The 21,457-nt window shown below is 33.8% G+C and overlaps 1 protein-coding gene across 3 annotated transcripts; it reads right to left on the reverse strand.

The window, feature by feature from the left end:
- Positions 1-6,112: 6,112 nt before the first annotated feature.
- On the reverse strand, positions 6,113-17,391 carry LOC108196201 (NF-X1-type zinc finger protein NFXL2). 3 transcript variants are annotated; one of them, XM_017363374.2, is made up of 13 exons: positions 16,181-17,391; positions 15,937-16,050; positions 15,787-15,842; positions 14,359-14,425; positions 13,307-13,399; positions 12,492-12,577; positions 12,245-12,407; positions 11,176-11,340; positions 9,986-10,176; positions 8,598-8,679; positions 7,460-7,666; positions 6,826-6,909; positions 6,113-6,659 (listed from the first exon to the last, which is right to left on the reverse strand). In XM_017363374.2, exons 1-13 carry the CDS (start codon positions 17,309-17,311, stop codon positions 6,501-6,503), a joined length of 2,598 nt encoding a protein of 865 aa, XP_017218863.2. In that variant the 5' UTR covers positions 17,312-17,391; the 3' UTR covers positions 6,113-6,500. The 3 variants fall into 3 exon arrangements, with proteins under 3 accessions (XP_017218863.2, XP_063937339.1, XP_063937340.1); XM_064081270.1 differs by having other exon boundaries at positions 6,540-6,675; XM_064081269.1 differs by lacking the exon at positions 13,307-13,399.
- Between the last annotated feature and the right edge of the window lie 4,066 nt (positions 17,392-21,457).

Consider the following 21,457-nt stretch of genomic DNA (forward strand, 5'->3'; position numbering starts at 1 on the left):
TTTATTTAATGATTTTAAATTTAAAGTTAATTTGTTTTTTATAAATATAATTGTCAATTTTCTACTTTTGTAATCAAAAAAGTAATATAACTTGACATGTGAAATTATTGACAAAATTTACAAATCAGATATAACTCACATGAACAAATTTCATATGCTCTTTCCATTTAAGCTATTTTTTATTTATCTTAAACTTAAAGATGAACATTTACTTTTGCTATTGTAATAGTTGAAATATAATCGCATTTTGTTTTAAGTTGACGATGAATTTTTTTTGAAGTGAAGTTGGTGGTGAATTAAAAATTAAATAAAGAGTGATGTTAGAGTAACTAAAATAGGTTCCAAAAGACAAGTCTGACTGTTTTGATTCGTGATATTGATGTACATGCAAGGACGGTCCACTATATTTATGAAAATTGATTCAATCGCAAAATGACAACTCATCTTTTGGAATATTTTTTTATACCTCTTGCATTATTCTTTAATACATGGCATGTCTATAAATCAAGATAAAAACTCGTATCATTTGATCACGAATGTTCCGATTTTATGTTCAATTAGGAATATGTAATACTTGATTAGGTAGAAACACTTTAATTATTTCCGTCTTGTATTTTGTTATAAAATTGTAGCTAATCAACGGATGACATACTTAATTGTAGCATTCGTTAATCAATTTACCCAGCAACGAATAATGTGGTGCTGTAACAAAACATGTAGTATCTTTAGTAATGTATAAGCATAATTACTAGAACTGTATATTGTTCGAGACTCACACTCGAAATTTTCTCTAGTATGTTGTGTTACTTGGTTTTTAGCTTGTTTAAAACAAGGTAAATAAATAAATGCAAAATAGATTTTCAAGTTTGCTAAGTTAAGCTTCATGTTAATGATAAAGAAATTTTAAATACGCAGGAACAGAGAAAAACCTATTGAGCTGCATATAAAGTGTTGAAAAAAATTGCAAGGTTGTCTAAACCCTTCTAAATCCAAAAAACAATTTTAATAGATATAATTCATAGACACGAGTTAGAAGAAAACAAAACATGTCACATGATTTAGCAACTGAGCTGGTTTAAGGATACACCACTCCAAAGCTAACTATAATCATTTTGAAATCAATTAACGACATTTCAGTTACGTGGACAATATATTATAATTAATTTCAAGATGTAAAGAATAGCTCAAGATAATGTATGATTAAAGCATGCAACCAAATATACAACCCACGGTATGGTAGTTAAAAAAGTCGGTACATTTGTAAAGCATTATGGGACATCCACACTCTCGTTAAGCAAAAGCGACCACAAAATATTTGGTAAACATTTATTCTATAAAAACTTATAAAATGACACAAAAATATAAGAACATTATTTCAAAATACAAGAGGAACTTCAACACTTTCTTTCGACCGCATCAAATGTAATCCTTCCAAATCTACTTCGCCCCTCACCCAAACCGTAGTTGTCAAGATACTTCCAGTAACTGACCAAATTGTTGTTTATCTTCCATTTTTTCCAACCAGTGACAAGTACAGGATGGATCAAGGCTGTGCGCGCACCTTACATTTTCAATACCAAAATGATAGCACAGAAAACATAATATTAATATTAATATTATGATTATTTACCGTTTCACAACATAAACTAGTCATGTTCAATACCAAAATGATAACACATAAAAAAAAAAAATTAATATTTATATTATGCAGTTATTTACCGTTCAAAACATAAACAAGTCATGTTCAACTTAATTAAAATGTTCAATACCAAAATGATAACACATAAAACAAATTTTAATATTCATATTATGAAATTATTTACCATTTTACAACATAAAAAAGTCGTGTTCACTTTGATTAGAATGTTCAATACCCAAATGATAACACAAAAAACAAAAATTTAATATTCAAATTATGTAATTTTTTACCGTTTCATAAAAATCCGTCTCTAACCCAAATTTTCATTAAAAAAAAAGGAAGAACCCTCGGATTATCATCACTAGGTCCGTCATCATCGGCAATAATAAGGACTAGAGACCGGGGAATGTAAGAAAGCCGAAAAAAATTATAAACTGCATTAGGCTCATCCATGGGAGCAGTACAATCAATATCATACTGAATACTCAGCCTTGTAGTCCCGTGACATGGATTCAACTTCCACCTATGAATTCTAAGTCTCGACTCCATGCAATTAATTAGCGAATGGTGAAGGCAATAATCACCTGTATCTGAAAATAATAAAAACATAATCAAATATCTAAGAGGGTTTTTACCCGCATGCATTTTAATGCTCTTAGAAAACATAATTTTGTAGTAGAAGAGAGGCAATCTGGATCCTAAATGGCATGAATGCTTTGTAGGAATGTAGATATTATTTTTGTAATTATAAGATAATCCTATTTTATATGAGTTAATTATGAATTATTGAATAAAATAGGATATAATGATATAGTGGCTCATTGATTCACTATATCCATTCCCTTGAATATCCAGGAGAGGTCAAAAAATGACGCTTCCGCTCACGAAGGAGCCCATTGAGTTTCTAGTGGCCCTTGAAATGATACATAATCCACCTCCTTTCTCCATATTTCATCATTTTTTTCTCCATGTTTCATCATCTTTTTCAGGGTTCTCGGAAAACGAATTGAAACTTGTTCGCCATTCTCTTTTTCACCATTCTCTTCAAAAGACTCGCCATTTTTCTGCACAAATACAAGGAATTTTTTAAGAGGGAGAATGGAGAGTATGTTCGATAAAAGACAAACTTACCGGTACAGCTTGCATCAATGGTTAATCTAGCCAAGTATAAAATAAAACACACACAAAGAGAGAGAACCGAACTGGGTATACAAATTATAGTTGATTATAACGTACCTTTGTTGATTGTTTCAATTCATACTCTTGCTTCAAAAATTCTCTTAGCTCAAAAGTTTCGTCAATAGTGAATTTGTATTACCATAATATAATAGGAGATCGAACAGATTTTACATACACGAAGGCAATAGGTCGATTTATTACCGAATACGTAAAAATATTATTTACACGATGAATTGAAACCTCATCTGGGCGCTCAAGCTCGAACTTTCGTTTTCAATGGCGTCTTCCTTGTCTACTTCTACAAATGTGTTTGAACAAGTCCAACAATACCCTAAATTGATATCTTAAATCAAAATTTAAAGTATTTGAATCAAACGAGTGGTACAACAATCTCCTAGTGGTGCCTTAAAAGACTAGGACACCTAACAAGTGCCTTATTTTTGAGGCACTACTATGCATGTCCTAAACCATTTCTATCAATAGAAAATTAGCTTTTTTCTATTTCAAAACATCTCTTTCCTCTCTCCTTTTCATTTCCTTCCGATAATAATTCAAATATAATACTATTTAATAATAATGCACGAGCATGTTATTGGAGTTGATATATTTAAATGATGTCTTAAATAACTGGGACATTAATTTTTTATTATGTTTGTGAGGCACCTACAAGGACATTATTGGACTTGCTCTCAGTGGCGCTTCTTATAATTCCTATGATTCTGAAAAATTAAAATGTGCATGTGATATGTATGATTCAGTGCATCAAAGATCGGATTCTTTTTTTGAATTATCTCTTTCATCTACATTTTATCTATCTAATGCTATATGTTGCTTAATATTTGATCTTTGAGCTTAAAATTAATATTACTAAAATAAGAGTTAAATCAGATAATAAATTTATTCAATTGAAATTCTAACAAATCAGTATGGATATTTTAAACACCAATATAGATACATAAGTTAAGTCTATCAATCATCATTTGCAATTTAGACCAATAAATATAAATACATAAGTTAAGTTTTTAACAAATAACAGTTTAGACCAATGATTCTAATCTTGTTCCTGGACTATAAATACCAGCCATAGTCAGGATGCCCACTCAATTAAACATAAGTGAAGCTTTCGGTCTCAGACTTAATTAATTTTATATCAAATATTAGGGAAGTAATAGGGAAGTGGTGATGGGAGTGGAGCATATAGTGATAATGGAATGCTCGGAAGAAAGATGGTGTGAGGTGGGACAGGATGATGACAGACGTATTTGGGGAGGAGCTGCTAGATTGAGAAGTGGGTGTTGGTGGCGTGTGTGGCTGGTGATGGAAGTTGTGTTTGGTACAGAGGCGTCTTCAGGGGGAGTCTTCCCATCTATTTGCCTAGGGCCTCCATCCATACAGGGGCCTCCTATATATATAGTCCTTTAACTTTAGGCCCATGTAATAAAATAAAAAATAGATAAAAGCCCAATAAAATATAATGTTTTTTAATATTTTAAATCACTTTAAGTCTTTAATATATCCAAAAAGGTAGAAAACCTAATACGCTCAATTGAGCAGATATAGAACCAGAGCAGCAAGCCAGCAAAGGTAATATATAGTGATCTCTTCAATTCTTCTCTACTTTGAGATTTTTAATTCAAAATTAATTTTCTATAATAGATACTACATATTTTTGATTCTTTGTAGTATATTACTAGGGCCTCCGAAATCCTGGAGACGCCCCTGGTTTGGTGGTGCCAGAAAGTAATCACTAGATATTATTATGCTAATTAAGGATGTTTTTGGTTTATTATTTTTTATATTTAATCATATATATGTGTGTGGGTGGGTGGGTGCTAGTGATCAAATACAGAGCAATTCTTAAATACAAACTAAAAACCTCTCATATTACCCTACCTACTAACTCCACTTTCATCTCTTTCAGCAACCTCATTTTCATCTCTCTCCTCCCTCAACTCGCTACTCTTGCCACCATTGTCCATTCATCCCACTGTCTTTGATTTCATCATCATCATCATCAATTGATATGCTCCTTCCTCTACCCCGTCACCACTTCCATCCTCCGTACTTTTTCCACCATTACCACATACGTCATTTTCATTCCCGTCCTCTATCTTTTTGCAACGACCACTCTTTCATTTTGAATGACTCGAGCTTTTTCGTTGATTTTAACGTTGTTATAATTTTGATATAACTGTTGATATAGTTACAGAAATTGATGATTCCTGGTATACAAATTAGTGATTTTCGCTATAGAAAATAGTGATTTTCGCTATAGAAATTAGTGATTTGATGAATTTAGTGATTCTAGTATAGATATTTAGTGATATAAGTCTTCTTGTTGTTCAATTTTTGTGTTTTCTTGAGTAATTCTGTTTTCTTCATCATTTTCATTAGTGTTTGTATTCTCTGACTGGTGGAAACTTGTCTTGTGAAACTTCATTCTTTTTACTTTGCTCAGCCACCACTTCGTCAAACTTCTGGCTTCTCAATCATCCCAATCATCATATTGATTATCAATTTTTTTTTACAAAAGATTGAATTAAAGATGAAAAATATATTCATTAAAGAAGATGATGAATGGTCAATGGAGAGAGTGGGTTTCTGTTAATACTTAATCACTGTGTATGTATAGTGTGTGTATCGCATTTTATTTAATATAAAAAAGCACGAGATGTTAGCAGTAGTGGTAAAAATAGTGGGCTATAGTTTGTAGTTTGTAGATTAAGTTAGTTTGTAGTGGAACAAGACTCTGCGTGTGTGTGATTTATATAATTAATAATAGATTTATTTGTAATTTGTACCCCTTAAATTTTAGCTAAATTCACCCCACATCTAGTAATTTTATGATTAGCATCCCCATTTTAAAACACGCTACATTTAACAACCTCTAGTCATTTTTCCATCATGTTTTAACCATTAGTGTTGGCCAAACACGGGTATTTTAAGACCATTTATGACAAAATGAAGGAATGAAGTTCTTAGTTGTGTTGCTTAAGAAAATGATCTTCTACTACTACTAGACGATTTCAAAGAGCACCAAAATGTAACTATTGCAAAGAAATGGGTCATAACTACAAGACATGGAGCGCAAAGGTAACCGTTTATGTATGTCTGCAGTCTTCGTCTAATGTTCAAATTTTCTCACACTTGCTTCTTTTTTCTTTTCTTTTTTTTTTTGAAAGTTGATAACATGAATAAGAAAAAACAAGCTACCCTTAAGAACAAAGAAGCTGAAAGGAGTAAAAAAATTTGTGGAAACTAATTTTTGTATTGCAGTCAAAATTTAACTGAGAATAGCATTACATTCTTGTCTTTACAAAAAGTAGCATAACATTACATTCTTGTCAAGAAATACATGAATTACTTTGTCTACAATATCATGTTGATTACATATGATATACTAGATGAACCAAGAACAATGAGAATTCCCAGTTTTCTTATTAACTGTTTTGCCCATGCTAATTCCATGGTAGCTTTTTCTTCTTCCAATTGTTAAGTCTTCACAGCAAACCTGGAACAATCAGTTAAGCTCAAGCACATAAAGGCTCTTTCTCTAATTTACAAATGATTTAAAATAAAATGTGACTTTGAGGGCTACACATATAACTTCAAATATGTAAATATAAGAGTTGGGCAAATTTCCCGAATACAAATATTGGAAAGTTTGAAGTTCCGTGCATGATCAGATTCGTGGGCGTCTCTTTCGCTGTCTTTGGACTTCCATTTCATTCATCCAGTCAGAAAGCCTCAAGAGGCCTTTGTAACCAAAATATGCTATAGCAATCAGCGAAATGATGAACACAGCTAGCAGAAATACCCGCTTTATAGTCGCAAACATGTTCTGTTCAAATGAAAAGCTGATGTTATTAAGCAAGCAAATGAAGATTGTTATTGCCGATTCATACTTCTTACATTTAAAGTCTAGTACGAAGCTGGTGTTGGTAGGCAAGGAAATGAAGACTCTTATTGCGATTCATACTTGTTACAACTATGAGTTTAGTACGAACCTGCAGTCTTGAAACTTTCTGGCCTTCCTCTAATCGTGCACGCCTTCTTCTACGTTTTGGCAAGTTTTTCTCGGGTTCTTCCTTCTGGTAAATTATTGACATGGTTAGATCAGTGCCTAATTACATTAATGGATCATCATGATATGTACACAACTTCACACTACAAAACAGCACTTTTATTACCTGCCTATAAAGGTCCAAAACAATAAATGTACTACACTTTTCTGAGTAGGATGCAAGACTAGAAGGCAGATGTACATATTATGATGATTATTCGATTCTAATTTGTATATCAATATCAGGTATGAGTAGTAAATTCCGAAGTTCAGAGAATTCTTGACACCCTTTTTTTAGAAAAATAATTCAAAAATAATCATGAGCACGCATGAACTATCAAAATCAAGGCATCACTACTAATTAAAGTAATTACCGAGTTGGTTGTCCAATATTGATTTTAAGATATTGATCAATATAAATTTGAGGGAATAAATGCAATCACAGATCAGTAAAAAGCAGGGCAACAACGGCAGAGTTAACATTCTGACACTGAACTTAAAAAGTATAGTGTATAACTTATCCTTAGCCAAAGCAACAAAGGAGGCAATTTACCAAGAGTATTTACCAAAGTGCTTACCTCAAGAACTTCCGATTTACGGAATTTTAATTCTGAATCAGCAGGAGTTACTTTTTTTCTGCAATCTGAATTGCAAGGAAGAAGTCCCAATCCAAACTGAGATTTAGGAATTTCTTTTGGATCACGATCATCATGGCAATAAGCCATTTGTACATCCTTACACAACCACTCCTTTTTCAATGTTTGACACCCGCAACGAACAGTAACCTTGCAATCAAAATTGATTATGAGAGAACTTTTAAATATTCAACTATTTTTCATGGAAGACCTGTACTCTTTTCATGGAAGACATTCTGCCAAATAATTGTACTAGTTCTACGATTTTGGAGGCTCTTTCTAGAATTATGTTCTGTCTTACATCCCAAAGTTGCTACATATGCATAAAAGCTGAGGATGCAAAACCTTAGCTATTCCAATTATCTTTTAACTCTAGTTATCTTCTGTTTCCTCTAACTTTCAGTTTACGCAATTTCCATAATACATAGATCTATATAGATGTCTATAATGCATAGATCCAAATAAATATCGAAAAGTATAGATCCAAATAAATTTCAATAACACTTAGACCCAAATAGACTGATATAAATTTTTGCATAGCATCCAATATATATTAAGAACCATTGATCGAGACACTATTTTTTCCAACATTCTTTGACTTTCGGTAAGGAAAAATATTAATTCTTTTCTGCTTAAAAATGTCAGGACCACTAAATACTGAAAACCTGGCATAGCAGTAGGCACACAAAATATGATCATATATGACTATTCAAAAGAACTTATTGGCCTGAAAGTAAGAGTGTAGACAGATTTTCTCTATACTACGAGGTAGTCTCATACTGTGTTTTATTGATTATAATGTTGAATATTTAATACTGTACTGTGATGCAAAGGCTTTGGTTGAAAATATACAGAAACAGAAACAGTGGAGCATCTTCTAATAGGATCTTCCACAACATAGAAGGCCAATACATGATGTAAGATAGAGACAGAGACCTAATTTAATGAAATATTTATACTGTACAGAAACAGAATATAGATTACTGGTGTATTTACCATTTATCTATTTACTACACACAAATTAAACTAGAGGCATATGCAGCAATTCAAAAAAAGAACTCACAAGTATATTTTATATTACCTTTTTCACGCACTTTTCAGGTGATGGGCACTGACCAGGATGACAGGTTTCTGGGCACAGATGTGTACAGTTAGGTAATTTTCTGCATAAGAAATTGAAATGTGGATTTGTTAGTCCGTAGAGAAGTACTGGCATGTGCTTTTAATGGAGCGAAACTTCTTTTCATACAGATGGTAGCAAAGTGCCCGTAATATAGAGTCGAAGGGCTTAGAGCATCTCAAATGGCAATACGTGTAATGTTGGCTATAATACATAAGGGAAATAGTAAATAATCCAACAGGGTTGGCTATAGTAATGAATAATGATTAGGTAACTTTTTACCTGAAGAGAAGATTGGTTCAACAAATATAGCCAATAAAATATGATTGTCTATATGTTTTGCTAAGGGGTTGGGGGGTTGGTGGGTTGGAATGTGTTTTTTTACATATGCTCTAAAACATGTGCCACCTAGATATTTTACCTGAGGATTTACTCCCATTGGAGATGCTCTTAAGTAGCATGGCATAACTAGTTCATTTATAATTGATTGATGAATAATAGATGCAAAAAAGAGACCTGATAACAGTGTGATGATACAGTTCTCAATATAATTTTCGGTGACATTTAGCATGTAAACTAAAACTTGGCATTTTTGATGGTCGGCCTCCAACCTAAATGCCCAGTTAAACCATTTGAGGGACCACGGACATCATAGATTGATAGAAGAAAGAGAATAACTTCAATATTATCTATTTATCTTTACTTCTCTGCAAGAGTCGGACACAAGTATGAATCCAATAGTAGGTTTATTAATGAAGAAGGTAATAGATTAGAATTCTGGAATACAAGTTCCAAAATTTGAAATTAGTAGGGACTCGTCACATTAGTGTGAAATACAGTTTTATTTATTCGTCATTTTAAAGATAGTATCTATTCCTTAAGTCTGTTGCAATTATATATAATTATTCACAACAGACAATTGAGAGGAATAATTGAAAACAGGATGTCTACAGGTCATCGTTTGGTTCACTGAGTGGTATCGGGTTAAGGTGGTACTGGGTTGAAGTATCATTCCTGATAATATGTGTTTGCTTGAGTGATGGAATCAAAATATTTGAGTTAAAATATCTGTGAGTCATATTGGATTAAAATCCATGCCTAAACCCTTGTCATCTTGACATCAAAAAAGAAGAGTTTAGGTTACAGGCAATAGAAAATAAGTCAGTAGATTACGAATAGTCGAATATGCAGCATTCAAGTACCCTTATCCCAACATCAGTCTTCATGATTTATCAATAACCTCATCCTATCTCTTGATAATAAGTATTAAAGAAAGACAGGAATCTACATGAAAATAAAAAAGCAATTAATTTCATCTCAAGATTACCAGTCAGAATGGAAGTTATTACCTGTGGCAGGGTCCACCACATGAACGAACTTTCAGTTGCTCACTTTCAGACAAGCTATTGTAGTATATGCACTCAAATACATGGACCATAGACCCACAGTGACATGAACGCTTGATCAGCACTTTGCATGGAGGACACTCTTTGCCATGACATTTTAATGGGCAATGATGTGAGCATGCAGGGATCCTATCCTGAATAAACGAAGCCAGGAGGTAAAGCGGCAGTGAGTATGTCAATCTATAATTCAAGTATAACCAGTTATGGCTGAAGCAGCACTCAGAATTCTCGTCTGAAGAGAGTAGGGCCATAAACCAGTATTGAATAAAATGATATTGATTAATAGTAAAAATAGCAGGGCATTATTAGAGAAAGTGGCTGTACTATGCTGATTTATTTTATAAAACAATAAGTATTATGCATCATATTAGTTTAGCAGGCAAATCATACATTGTCTTCATACAAAATTTAAGGTGCATTTAGGCATCGCCCTCTCTGCATTCCTGATTTAAACTGGAATTAGCAGGTCAAATCAAGAAGTTACAGTATGTTTGTGAAATTTTGCATGTTGCAGCAGTGCACACTTCAGCTCATGAATTAATTATACACAAATGATGAGTAACATCTAGCTAGTTACTAGATTAATAACAACTAGCAAAATGAATGTCTGCGCAAGAAGATTTCTATGAGAGACGATTGGACCAATTGCGTTGCTAATGTAAGTGCAAGAGGATTATGTAGTGTATGCATGACAAATGTGACTGCCCTACATTTTCACTTATTTAATATAATACCATTCAATTCACATTAGTAAAAACCCTTGAAAAGGCTTAGAACACTTTTATCAGAACTGATAGAACCCATATCCTTGTGGATTTGACTCGTATCTGCTAGTGACAGACATTTTGCACTTATGGTTATATATGTAAAAAAATTCTGACAAACTAATTACACTAGCTAAGATGGGAAGAAAACCCACAACTAGCTAGGTAGATGCAGGGGAATATATGATGCAGCAGCACAAAAAACAGAAGTGCACGCCCTAACTAAACCTCCCGGATCAGAAGTACATTTTTACGACTACTCAAGATTGTTAAAAAGACCTATTAATTTTCCAATACCCCGGTCTATCAGCTCCTTTTATAAAATAGCCATTTTTATACAACATTCTAAGCAGAATACAGATTTCTAACCTTTTGGCAAGGAAGGTCACAATCTTCACAAGACTCGCCTCTTTCAGGTACAGGAGATTGGTTCTTTAATGCATGGCAAATTTTAGTACAATAATGATTTCCGCAACGTAGAAGATTGCCACACAGATTGTCACAACTGAACTCTCTTCTATCTGAGCATACCATCTGTGTAGATAGATAGCAGACGGTTAATATCAAAATATCTATTTATATGTATAGAAATAGCTCTGCAAGTTGAATCTATATTTGAAAGATCAGAAAACTAATACATATGTGCGTGCGTGTGTGTGTGTGTACATGCCCTTGCTCAAAGAAGAACATCCTTGAAAGAACAAAGAACACTATAGAATCGAATATAGAATCTCATCTAAAATTTGAATTAAATTCTCATATTGAGCTAATTAACCGTTTATTATGAATTATAATAGTTCTAACATTTTTAACAATAAATATAGATTAAAAATAACATGATTCTATGTAAAATTAAGGGTGCCAAACTTATATAAACGATTTTATTTCAGATTCTATAATATTTTATATCAATAATTTGGATGAGCTTGGAGGCTAGATTTCATTTATTAAGTTTAAGTGGTGTTTAACTATGTAAATATAATCTTAACAAATCATTTTTTTATGAAAGATGAAGTATTATGATAGGTTCTTTGTTCTTTTTTTAAGGTGTTTTTATGGAGTGCGACCCGTATATATATTGTTCAAAGTTACACAGTGCCACTCCCCCAACCCACAGTATATAAATAAAAATAGAATAATAAACGTTATATATACCAAACAATATCAAAAACAAAAAGAACTAAGCTATACACATCCGATTACAACACACAAGTATTTGTATAACAAGCATACATCTAAAACAAAAAAAAATAATAACCGATTAATAAAATTAAAAAAATATAATAATTTTGAATATGATTAAATGGAGTTTACCAAACTTTTTTAAGAATATAAATAAGAAAAAATTTCATAAATATTGAATTATAAATAATTAAATATCAAGATAATCATGCATTGCACAGGATTTAAGCTAGTCATCACAAACGTTGAAAAATACCATCCTTTCGGCTCCAACATGACGGCCACGACATGACCGCCAAACAAGTTCAGGGCATGGAGGGCAGGGCAACCCAGGTGTGCTTTCACTGGGACGAATATACTTTTTTGACTTCGGCTTCAATGTAAATTCAGGATTTGGAGGAGGTTTAGGACCATGACAGCTACATAGAATATAAGACCAAATAGTACAAAATCAGATGACAGCATACACACCAAGTGGTAAATTAGCATACAAACACACAAACCTTAAATTGCACTTATGGCCACATGGGTATTTTTCTTCACATATCAAACGACAAGGAGGGCAGGCTCCATAATGGCATCTGTGCGGCTGGAGAATGATTCATATAAAAAAATATATGAGACTTGGCTTATGGAAGGCATGAGATGAAGGCTTCATAATATAGGAAAAAATGTGATGCATAGAACAAAAATTCAGGAACATAAACTTGAGGATTAACAGCAAATCCACTACAACAGTGTCAAAATCTACGGTGATTCAACCACAAGAGAAGTACTACCCCTAGAATTTTCGAATTTGAAAAACGAGAGCATATGATGATCGCAAACCATTAAGAAAAAGAATCCAACTCAAATATTCAATTTAGTAAGCTATCGTAGACGATATAAGATTACAGTACTATATAAAAAAAAAGTACTCATAATCTATTTTTTCTTCTAAAAGCAATCCACTATCCGACTACCATAAATAAAGTAACAACTGATTTATTTACTCTACTAGCGGAACCTATAATATTTTTAATATAATTATGTCTAAATATCAAGATACAAAACAATTAGCTTTACGTTTATAACAACAAGATAATAAAAATATTTTATTTCATTAATCCACACCACAGTGCAAGCTAGTATATATCTACCGGTTACAGGAGATTCTGAACACCAAGTAATATCAACATACTGTAACAGCATTACTTAGAAATAAATTTGGCAAAACCCATGAAATTGCTAACTCATTTGCAAGGGATTTCAATGTCTGAGTGACTGAATTTTGGGAGGCATGCTGTTGTATCATGTATGATGCAGTAAGAAATACTACCTTGCGATTCAATCCATGCCTACACATAGAAGCAATGCGACATAGTTTACGACATTTAGGAGGCTTTTGTTCTTTTTCAGTGCCACAAGGAACCTGACACAAAATTGAGGATGACATGAATTAGTTTCAAGAAGTAACATGGTGTCATAAAGAAGCACATTCTTTAGCTTGACTCCGCGATAACTAACTACATTACATGTATATTTTTTTGCAAATATATAGTATGACTCTACCTCTTACAGTATTTTTTTAATTTATTTACTTTCAACTGTCTGTCTCTACTTAATGTCAACATACTAGACATTTGTGTTTATGCTGCATGGAAGAACTAATTACTTTGTAAATATTTAGTCGAAGAACCATGGACGGGTGCAGGTCCATAGTGGGAAAAAAACATGGGTTTTAACATATACAATGATAGAATGTCTCAAATATAGGGAGATTTAGCATATATAAAAATATTGTAAATATATTTGATGTTAAATACAGTATAAATCCGATAATAAACGTGCATTCTTTTTCTAATACATAGGCTGAATAACTTCAAGTTAAAATTTATCCATGAAAATTAATCACCTAAAGAAATTAATATATTATGTAATTCTAAAATATATGTGATAATTAAAGTAAAATTTTCATGTTGTGAAAGCGAATACTAAATGTTTCATAAACATTATTACTTTTGCCCTATGATCAATACTTTAGGGGTTTTTTTGGACTGTTTTCAACACCAATTCCAAGTATAAGTCATAGATCAAAAGATTAATACATACTGGACAGATAAGAAAAAGAGAAGCTCATAATTATTACATAGTTCTGTATGTGAAATAATGAAAATAATCACATAAGATTTACAGTTGGTCTATTTGGATAAGATAAAAAGAGAAAGCTTTGAAAGTTACAGATTATGTCACCGCCACAACCCTGCACACCCTCTTCTCCAAATACGTGGTACACACACAACATGACACACCCTATATGCAACTCAGCCATCCGATATGTGGCTAACCCTATATTCAACATAATCACTAATGAGTTTATAGTTAACATACCTCAAAGTGTGTCTCACCACAGAAACATGAAATCTTCACCATCACAGGACAAGGTGCACAAGAACCTCTACAAAAGTAAATAACAATCATCTAAGTCCTGGCTTGAGTTCGATAATAAAGAGCTCAATAATTATATTCTTGCCCTCTCTCTAACTAATCTTTGCAATGTTTGTGATAAATTGACAATACCCACACTTGAACCAACGAAAAAGGTTCACTGTTTATATCTTCTTTCTAAAAAATCAGAAAACAAGTCTCAATCAAAATCATCAATATATAATATAAAAGAGAAGACAAGATAGATGGTGTTGAAAATAAAAATAAGAGATATATTTTTTGGACTTCAATAAACAATTCAGTCATTTTTAAAATTATATAGTTGCATATGTATTATAGATTTGTTTTTTGGAATCTAAGCATGTCCAATTAATATGCCCAAGCCACCTCATGATATAAGGAGTAAGGACTACCCAATTGGCCAACTTTGTTATTACTATCAATCTAACAACCCCTAACCATGGGTATTTACGGTTTATTATTCTTGTATTTATTTTAAAGACACTATTGTGAGTAGGGATGTCAAACGGATAACTAAAATACGAATCTGCCAATATCCGAATCCGGAAATCTGAATCTGCTTCCGAATCCGAAAATAGTATGAAAAAAATATCTGAATCCGTATATCCGCATCCGTAATTGTTGGAGACGGATACTGATAATATACACTTTATTTCAGATACGAATAATATTCGCTTTATTTCGGATACGAATAATATTCGTTTTATTTCGGATACGAATGCACATATTTTGAACAGATATCAAAATTTCCAGATTGTTTCTACAGCCCTGATTGTGAGACGAGCAGAATTCTATCAAAACTTGATATTCTTTAAAAGCAAGTCATGTTAATTATGCAATTATGAGTATTAATCAAACTTTTATCTTTGAATTCTTAAAATATGAAAATATATTATTTAATAAAATAATTTATGATAATTCACTTTGATTAATACATACAAACAAAATTCGTTAAACTAATTTATATTATAAAAGTATTTTCATAAGCGTTACAAAAACCTGATATGATTAAATAAATCATGTTTTCATGCAAAGCGTTGTTACATAATGATTATAATGTAACAAATCAATCCGCATTTTAAAACACATTTAAATCACAGAACCAATCACCAAAATTGCATTAACATGAACAAACCATTCTTCACAACAGTCGGGCATGTATGCCCTTATACATGTATGATACAACAAGTTTTAAGCTACATAGATAAAGGAAGCGCAGTTGAATTTCCGATGGGTCAAGGCCTGAACAATGGACTACAATGATAAATGTTTACAAAAGCATCTAACAACTTATAGCAAGTGAAGTAGCATATGGTGCAGAGGAATGTTACTTGTGCAACGACAGAATACCTGTGACATGGAGACGGGCATTTGTGGTTCCTACAACGAAGCTTCCTATCACAAATCTAAAACTTCTCAATTAATAAGCATTTTTCAGCTAACTAATACTGTAATGCATAATATAAGAGCTACACCAGCTATCAAAATAATAATACACACCTCTGAACATGGTGGGCAATCCCCATCACAGCAACGGCGCTTGCAAGCATGCCGTCCACAATCCCTTAGACTCTGACACTTTCTTTCACATGCCAAGTCTTGATAACAAGGAACCTATTCTAAATTCAGTCGATATCCAGTAATTTAAACTATATATAAAAACATTAAAGAAAACAAAACAATCTCTGCACAAGTATGCATAAACAAGACAATAATAACTATTTCAAGCACACAGCAAAACTACCTGTTTCTTCAAGCTCCCACACCTGCATGACTTTGTAACAACAGTTCTACAAGTCTCCGCACAAGATCCTCTATGACATCGCTCGGGACACCTGTGTAAACCACAACTTAACATCTTCTCACAAGTTGCTCCACACAATGGCACAACCACATCACAAGCCATTCCTTGATAAACCCTCTTACCACACGGGCACATCCTTCTACCCTGAAACGGACATTCCCCACATTCCTCCTTATGACACCCTTTTTCACAAACATGCTTCCCACAACCAAGCAACTTCCCACAAGCAACCTCACACCTAAAACTCCTCCCATAACACTCCCTCTCCTCTTCCACCTTCCCACATTGACACCTGTAAACCCCACGCTCTCGGCAAGGTGGACACTCCCCGTCATGACAAATCTCACCACATTTATGTCTCTCACAATCCAACCTCTTCGAACAAACACCATCACATGAAAAATCCTTAGCACCGCAACGCCTAACATCACGAATTTTGCCACAAAAACACACACTTTTCACCAATTGAGGACACGAAGGACACGGGCCAGGATGACACAACAACAAACAGCAATGTCCACATTTATCAAACAAATCCCTCCCACAAATCTCACCGCAAGAATGTGGCAACACCCAGGGATCACGAACCGGGTTCTCAACTTTCCCACAAAAACAATAATAAGTTTTAGGTATATTACTCTTAGAATACTCACTTCTACATTTGGGGCAGTTCCAAATAGCATGAGTATCAGAAGCCGCCACGGAGGCGGAAATGGGGAGGCGCGTGGAGGCGCGTGCGGAAGCAAGATCAGAAGACTGACGAGCCCAGCTTTGAATACAGAGCAAATGAAAGACATCAAAGCAACGGGAGGTGCAAGACCAAGTGGGGTCAGTGGGTTTGATGCGTTCGAGGCAAATGAGGCAAGAGAGTGCGCCAGCGCGTGAGGAAGTTAAGAAAGATTGGATCTTTGTGAGGTCTGGCGATGAGTTGCCGCTAATTTCGATGTATGATCGGAAGATGGTTGAGGAGAGATCTGCGTGGCGGAGAGGATTGATGGAGGTGGAGGTGGAAGAGTCGTGATCGCTGTCGTCGGAATCTGATGGTGATCGGAGAGGAGTGTTTGACATCATTTTCCGATTGCAAGTGCTGTGTTATTTTTTATTCGAGTGACTTCGTGCAACTCCTATTGTCTACTTGTAAGTTGTACCCTGTAATTGGATTGGGATTTTAAAACATTTTTTTGCATTCATGAAATCCGAGGGTATTCGATTGGAATTGTTTGAAATCCTTTAAAGCCCGAGGGTATTCGATTGGGATTGTTTGAAATCCACTAAAATCTTGAGGTAATTCAATTGGGATTTTAAATTATGCTACAAAATCTGATGGTATTCAATTGGGATTTTAAATTATGTTTCAAAATCCGAAGGTATTCAATTGGGATTGTTTAAAATCCATTAAAATCTGATGGTATTCAAATGCTGATGGATTTTTTTTCATTTCATAAAATGATGGATTTTGTGGCATTCTTCAGTGTATTTTAAGTTTTTTGAAATCCCACCAAATTCAACGGGATTTTGAAGCATTGTACCTAAATCCTATCAACTCTGCGACATTTCATCGAAAATCCGCACAAAATCAAAATCCCATACAATTCATTAAAATCCATAGACTAAAAACAATGCATTAAAATCCCAATCGAATACACCCCCGTAAGTCTGTAACACATAGTTTCTGCACGGTTGGATCAGATCACGAGAATTTTTATTTTTATGAAAGCCTTTCACGGAAGATTGAGATTTAAAAGTTTTTTCACAAATTTTTAAGACTAGCGTGCAGTGTTTTTTAAACGTGGTAAACATAGACTATACACAAAAATATATATAATGAGTAATACAATAATTATTTATTGCTTAAATAGTTTAAATTTCATTCTTCTTATTTCGAATCCATTCATCACAACCAAATACAGGGTGTTGGTCCTGACTATTACTGTATCCATCATTAATGCCCAAAATATCAAGATCCAGAAAAATGGCATACAAATATCATTTAGTAACGTTACATCTGTAGCGTTTTGGTTAATTATCACAAACACTACATCTCGCTCGACGCTATAGCGTGTAACGTCTGATTAGGTTAACCATAGTAGAACGCTACATAATCTAGCGTCTAATTAGGTTAACCTGATGGACACTATATGGTGTAGCGTTTTGACGAGGTTGAAACATCAAAATGCTGCTCAATCTAAAATTTTCAAGAATATGAGAGATGTTGCGCCATTTTTCATAAATACAACATGATATTCGAATCATGGTAACACTATACTAAAATAAATAAGAGGTAATTGCATATCATACCCCCTAACTATCGTTCAAAAACGATATTGTACCCATATTTTGAGAAACTCAACTCGCACCCTCTATCTTTACATTTCAAGAATGATACGCACCTCCCTCCATTAAATTCCGTTAACTTCCGTTAAAATACTCTCTCCGTCTCAATTTACATGTCCCTTTTGCTTTTCGAGGAGTCAAATTGACTAATTTTTGACCAACTATTAGAAAATATTTATTTATTATTTTAGGAAATAGAAAGTTATATATTAAAATAGACTAGATTTGCTTTTTTGATTATTTTTTTAATTTCTTTTTAATTAAGCTATCCCCAAGTCAAAATAATTTTACATATTAAAAAGTAAATCTATTCTATTTCAATATGTAATTTTCTATTGCCTAAAATAATAAATAAATATTTTCTAATAGTTGGTTAAAAATTATTCAATTTGACTCCTTGAAAAGCAAAAGGGACATGAAAATTGAGACGGAGAGAGTATTTTAACGGAAATTAACGGAATTTAACGGAGGGGGTGCGTATCATTGTTGAAATGTAAAGATAGGGGGTGCGAGTTGAGTTTCTCAAAGTATGGGTACAATATCGTTTTTGAACGATAATTAAGGGGTGCGATATGCAATAACTTCAATAAATAATTAATAACTATACTAACATAAATAATTAATTTTAAATACGATAAAAATTTGTTAATTATTAAATAAACCTTTTTTTGAAGATATATTAAATAAACGGGTTAAATAGCTAATACATAACTAAGCTGTTTAAAAACTTGCAGTTTGATCATGTTGTTGAAAAAGCTTTCAAACACGTAACTTTGCTTCATATAATTTTCAATCGAACAATCTTGCTAGCAGAAACTTACACGAACGTTAAAATTCATTGACTTTTAACGTTCTCCGTTAAAATACCCGTTTACCCGACCCGACCCAATCTTAATTAAATCTAAATTCAAAATAAAACATAAAATCATGTTTCATTAGCCGCCGTGAGTCGAGAGAGAGGTTTGATTTTGTGTATATGTTGTTGTTGCGTGGGGGTTGGGTTTGACAACAAAGGCGTGATTGATGGCGGTGAGTGCCTGATGGCGGTGGAGCTCGGATTAGTCGAGACGGCGCGGCGGATTCCGCCGTCACAGATGATGACGAGATGGGTTTGGAAGGAGATAGAGAGGTGGAGGAGATGAGGGATGGCTATGTATGCATGATAGTGGCGGTGATAGTTGTTGTTTGGGCTGCTCCTAATCGAAGTTGAGGCGGGGTCGGTTGTTGGTGGCCGGAGGCTGGAAGTCGACGGTAGGGGAGTGCATGGCCGTAGGAGATGATGGAGGTTGGTGCTTGTATAAAAGAGGCTGCTATTAGGTGTTGTAACTGGAGAAAGTGATGCTTATTATTTTTGGGTGATGTTTTTGTATTATAATTCTTGTTATTTTTTTAACGGAGTTACCAGTTGAATGTGAGCTTTTTTAACAACATGACCAAACTGCAAATTTTTAACTAATTTAGTTATGAATTAGCTATTTAACCCTTAAATAAACCTTTGTTAACAAGTCCACGTAGTTATTAATTGGGGAAAAAAAAGAGTTAATGACACCTTGTAACCCCTAACTTTGGCCCAAAAACAGTTTAGCACCAAGACTTTGAACTTTGACAGGTTGCAATCCATAGTTTACAATCTCCTGCAGTGTGTAACCTCTGCTCACTTTTCCGTTAAAAACCACTGTTAACGTTAAGTGGCAGAGGGTAGCCTGGTAATTACATGCATGCATGGCAGAGTTTGCAGCTGATGCAAACTTTCCAACTTGAGCAAAAATCACACACAAATACAGAAGTAATGCAAATTGAACACATAACACAGAGCCATTAATTTGAATACATTAGCCAATACAATACCAACATTTCAAGAAATCCCACATTCCAGACTACAAAACAAACTTCCAGGCAATACAAAAGTCAATGCAGAAATAAAGTTGCAGCCAATACAAAAATTCCAATGTTTTGGATGCTAAAATTGACTATATCATATGTCAACAGTCGACAAAATGATATCTCTCAATTTCTGTTCCATTAGTACCTAAACATGGTACAATGTTACCAAAAATAGTTGACTTCAAAAAGATATTAACTGAAAGTGGCATTTATCCATGTGCTCCCTCAAAGTGCTGTAGTTTCAGTGGAGATATGTGAAGTGGCTGGTTTTGATGAGCTACCATGTTCAACCTCCCCATGATCCAATAAGTTTTCATGTTGGAACGCCTCATCAGATTTTTATAAATACAAAGACTAGAATCACCCTCCAATACAACAAGAAAAAAGAACCAATTGCAGAAAATGAAATAGGCTTTCTTACCTTGGCCAAGCATGTTCTTATTGAGTGTCCCGGATTTTTGCAATAGGAGCACTTAGTTTTCTTTGCTGCCTCCTTGTCAACTGCTGCTTTCTTCAATTTACTTGAACTTGCCCCTTCTGTGACACCTTCCTCTGCAGCCTTTTTTGCCTCATCAATTTTCTGCAATGATCACAAACAAAATTTATACGAGTACTGAAATAGAGGGAGTGTTTATATATGATTACCTTGGTCTTGCAGCTCCTGCTATTATGACCTTGCTCTTTGCAGTAAGTACATGACAATGTAGTTCCCACTCTCCTCATCGTTGTAGGATCGTCATGTCTAGTTTCAACAACATCATGTTTTTTGTCCCTTTTTTTTTAGGCCTTCCAGGGGCAACCCTAACAAGTGGTGGTAGTATCTCTTGCTGATTTGTAGCTTCCCAAAACTCCTCACCATTAACAGGTTCAAGCAGATTGCTATATAAATCAATGAACCTCTGCCTTTCATAATAGGGATGAATGTAATCTTGTGGATTTTGTTTCTGAAAGAATATGCAAGCGCAAGCATGGTGGCATGGGATTCCAGTGAGCTGCCAT

This window comes from Daucus carota, chromosome 7 (assembly GCF_001625215.2).
Source record: "Daucus carota subsp. sativus chromosome 7, DH1 v3.0, whole genome shotgun sequence".
Classification (NCBI taxonomy): domain Eukaryota; kingdom Viridiplantae; phylum Streptophyta; class Magnoliopsida; order Apiales; family Apiaceae; genus Daucus; species Daucus carota.

Bases quoted from the DNA above. Each gene is read 5' to 3' on its own strand.
- LOC108196201 (XM_017363374.2), bottom strand. From the start codon at position 17,311: ATGATGTCAAACACTCCTCTCCGATCACCATCAGATTCCGACGACAGC. The intron at 15,843-15,936 runs GTGTGTATTATT...GAGAAGTTTTAG, and splicing joins ATTGCCCACCATGTTCAGAG to ATTTGTGATAGGAAGCTTCG. The intron at 12,578-13,306 runs GTAGTATTTCTT...ATCATTCTCCAG, and splicing joins GGCATGGATTGAATCGCAAG to CCGCACAGATGCCATTATGG.